General features: G+C 48.1%; 1 protein-coding gene across 1 annotated transcript; it reads left to right on the top strand.

Moving 5' to 3' along the window:
• On the top strand, nucleotides 418-1,257 carry LOC109230600. The gene is made up of 2 exons (XM_019396065.1): nucleotides 418-606; nucleotides 687-1,257. Exons 1-2 carry the CDS (start codon nucleotides 484-486, stop codon nucleotides 1,038-1,040), a joined length of 477 nt encoding a protein of 158 aa, XP_019251610.1. The 5' UTR covers nucleotides 418-483; the 3' UTR covers nucleotides 1,041-1,257.

Genomic DNA, 3,652 nt, shown 5'->3' with positions numbered 1-3,652 from the left:
ATAAAACAAGATTCAGAGAAGGCATTTGGTCGCGGTCAAAATATTCCACGAGTTTGAGGCGCATTCGGTAGGCGATCCGGGGGAGCCTAGTTCTGAAGCTTTCCAGATGCAAGAGACGGCCCCGATTGATCCAGTTGGGGTTATTGAAGTGAGCGATTCCCCTCTGGGATCAACTTTTCCTCCGAGGGAGATACAGGATCCCAAAATAAAGAGTCTTTCGATGTGGGGGCGCGCGTCGGAGATAAAAATATGTTTAAAAAGCTTTTTGCTGCGCTTGAGGAAAATCCTGAGCTTGACGCCTCGCTTATTTTCGGCGAGATCGACGGCTCTGTGAGCAGGTAATTTTTTTTTCGTAAATTCTGATTGGTGCCCCGATCTTCATCTTGCTAACTTTTGTTTCTTTCAAGGTTCCAGGCCAATGTGCTTTATAATCAGACCTTTCCCAGGTTTCAAACCGAGCTGACTCGTTACGAGGGTGAACGCATGAAGCTCACCTCGGAAGCCGACGAGCTTAGAGCTCTTTCTATCAAGAGGGAGGAGGAACTCCGTGGGCTTCGGGATTGTTTGGAGGCGGAATCCCGAGAGAGGACTCATCTTACCGAGCAGGTTATGTAGTTCATGTTTGTTTTTTGTCCACATGCTCATCTGGATTTAGTGGTTTAACACCTTCGGGTCGATCTTTACAGCTTGAGAAGAAAGATGTCCTAATGAGGGAGGAACTTCGAGCCAGGGACTCTAAAATTCTCGAACTCAAACGGTACGTGAGTGAGATAGTCCCTGAGAGAGATACCCTCCGGGGGGAGGTGGTCTCAGTCGGACATCAACTTGATGATGCGAGGGCGGAGAGTAATAAGTGTAAGGATCTTCACACTAAGTTGGTTGCTGCGCTTTCTGAGGTTAGGGCTGAAGCCGAGGCATTCGTATCCTCGTACAAAGAGGATGCTGCTACTGCAAATGCTAAGGCAAGGAAGGTGTTCGAGGAGGCCGAGCTGCAATTGACCCGAGCCGTGAAGCATGCCCGGTTAGAATCTCGGAGGTAGGCTCTCGAGGACATATATACGGGGGGCGTCGATTTATCCACCAAGATCGAGAGGGTGAAGACCCTAGAGGAGGAGGCTGCGGCCCTGCTTTCTTCTGAAGGCGAGTCGAGCAGTGGTTCGAGGGATGATGAACATGGAGGCGGAATCCCCGAAGGGGAAGAGGCTATTGAAAACCCGGGGATCGAGGCCGGTGCTGTCGAAAGCACAACTTTTGAGGGGGCCGTTGAAGGCATAGCCCTGGTGGTAGATTAGGGTTTTATTTGCTCTCTGCCCTTGTAAGGGCTTTAGATATAGGCCTTGTAAATGTGCCCTTGTGAACCTTTCAACATATATGTAGGAGGCCTTTCATTTTTCATCGTTTCTTTTTTTTTTCCTCTGCTTTTTAGTAATAAACTGTGATGCTTGTTGACAATTGGTCTGGAATTTTGGACCTCAAATTTAAACCCTTAGGTTCGTGCTACCGTTGAGCGATTTGTAATGGTCGAAAGTTGATCGTTTGGGGCTTAGTCCCCGAGTCACTTTTCAACTCGAGTTCATTGACCTTTAGGTCTGAAGTATCGGCCCTGAGGCTACTTGAGCAGGCCTTTGAGCTCTTACGCATTCGGTCTTTGGACGTCTCATCGGCCCTGAGGCTCATATAGGCTGGCCTTTAGGCTCTTACACGTTGGGTCGGTACGACCTCTAACATAGGATGGCGCTTAGGCTCTTACGCGTTGGGTCGGTACGACCTTTAATATAGGCTGGCGCTTGGGCTCTTACGCGTTGGGTCGGTACGACCTCTAACGTAGGTGAAATCGAAGGGTCCAATTCCCCGTCATCGAGGCACCTCAGAAGATCATCTCGAAGGTTCGAGGCTACTAGGCTATGGTCGAGTCTCCTCCCTCGAGGTTCGTCGACGCTCGACCTTGGGACAATGTTGACCCCGGCTATGGTAGAAACGGGGAGTTCCCAAGACACGTGACTAGGACTGACAAAGTCTAGTGGGTTGTTCTGAACCCATATCAGGGCGTCATTCAGCTGTCACATCCCCATATCTATGTAATTAATGTATTTTGTCCTATGTTGGGATTTCCCTCATATATAAAGGGAGTCCTTGTCATTTTGTAAGGGATCTGTTGCTTCAGCTGCTCCACACGAAATATACAAGAACATTCTCTCTGCTTTCTAACATATTCTCTTGATATTATTGCTTCCATTTATTATCTTCATTATTGTTCATCATTTATTGCTTATCATTGGCCATAAAGAGCCTTCTTAGATTTTATCGTAACTGTTAGTCATACTCGATCACCTTCGATAGCTCGCAGTCGAGCCCCGGAATCGACCTCGAGGCCCCCGAATCGACAAGCTCGAGGCCTCGATTTTCAACCTATCGGTTTGGTTATCATCCCACTCCTAACTCTTATTTTATTTCTACGTCTCACACATAGCATCAACTGCTAAACAACCGGCATAAAAATAGATCACGTATTTTTAGAGTCCCATAATCAAATTTAATTGTTATTACCATTTTCACGGAAAAGAGTTTGGCGCCCACAGTGGGGCTAAAAATAATAGTGATTATTTTCTTTCTGGTTCCATTACATAACACAAGTTATCTTTCACGCTTTTTCTTGTCCAAAGATCTTTGATTTCAGGTCGGAACGTTTGATTCAGTAAACAATAACCTTGAGAACCACGGAGAGAATGGTGTGGTTGTTCCAGGTGTTGGTGAGCCACCACGAAACCTTGAGAACACACCAGGACCAATTCTGGTGGACGAAGTCTTGCGCGACGCTCAACACGTCGAAATAAGCTCCCACACTAACAGGAGCATACAACAAGGCGACCAACAAGAAGCCCAGAAAACCCCAGCTCGGGAAGAACTGGAGGTTAGCCTTCATGTTATTTTTAAAATGTTGCAGGCACAACAGCTGGTTATTGCTCAGCTGCAAAGCCACCAGAAAACTCCTAGCACAGTAGCACCGGGGACAGCTCCCCCGGCTGAACAGGTACCGGAGAGATCGAGCAATAACGGGTCGATGGCCGATCCCGTCATCGTAAAGATGCTCGAGGACCTCACCAGAAGGATCGAATCGGGCGAGAAAATGATAGAAGCCAACGATAAGAAGGTCGAGACTTACAACTCCAGGGTCGACCCAATTCCAGGAGCGCCCCCGATCTTGAAAGGTGTGGACTCAAAGAAGTTCGTACAGAAGCCGTATCCACAGGAAGCGGCCCCAAAACCCATTCCAAAGAAGTTCAGAATGCCCGACCTCCCAAGTATACGGAACGTCGGACCCCAACGAGCACGACATCGCCTACACTTGTGCAGTAAAGGGTAACGACCTAAGGGACGACGAGATCGAGTCCGCCCTGCTGAAAAAGTTCGGGGAAACACTCTCCAAAGGGGAAACGATGTGGTATCATAACCAGGCCCCAAACTCTATAGACTCATTTGCCATGTTGGCAGATTCCTTCATTAAGGCACATGCTGGTGCCATCAAAGTAGCAACAAGGAAATCCGACGTCTTCAAGATCAAGCAGCGGGATAATGAAATGTTGCGAGAGTTCGTATCTCGCTTTCAGATGGAACGAATGGAACTACCGCCGGTCTCCGATGACTGGGCAAT

The sequence above is a fragment of the Nicotiana attenuata genome, chromosome 7 (assembly GCF_001879085.1).
Source record: "Nicotiana attenuata strain UT chromosome 7, NIATTr2, whole genome shotgun sequence".
NCBI lineage: Eukaryota > Viridiplantae > Streptophyta > Magnoliopsida > Solanales > Solanaceae > Nicotiana > Nicotiana attenuata.
This window is presented reverse-complemented; position numbering and strand designations above follow the sequence as displayed.

Bases quoted from the DNA above. Each gene is read 5' to 3' on its own strand.
- LOC109230600 (XM_019396065.1), top strand. From the start codon at position 484: ATGAAGCTCACCTCGGAAGCCGACGAGCTTAGAGCTCTTTCTATCAAG. The intron at 607-686 runs GTTATGTAGTTC...CGATCTTTACAG, and splicing joins GGACTCATCTTACCGAGCAG to CTTGAGAAGAAAGATGTCCT.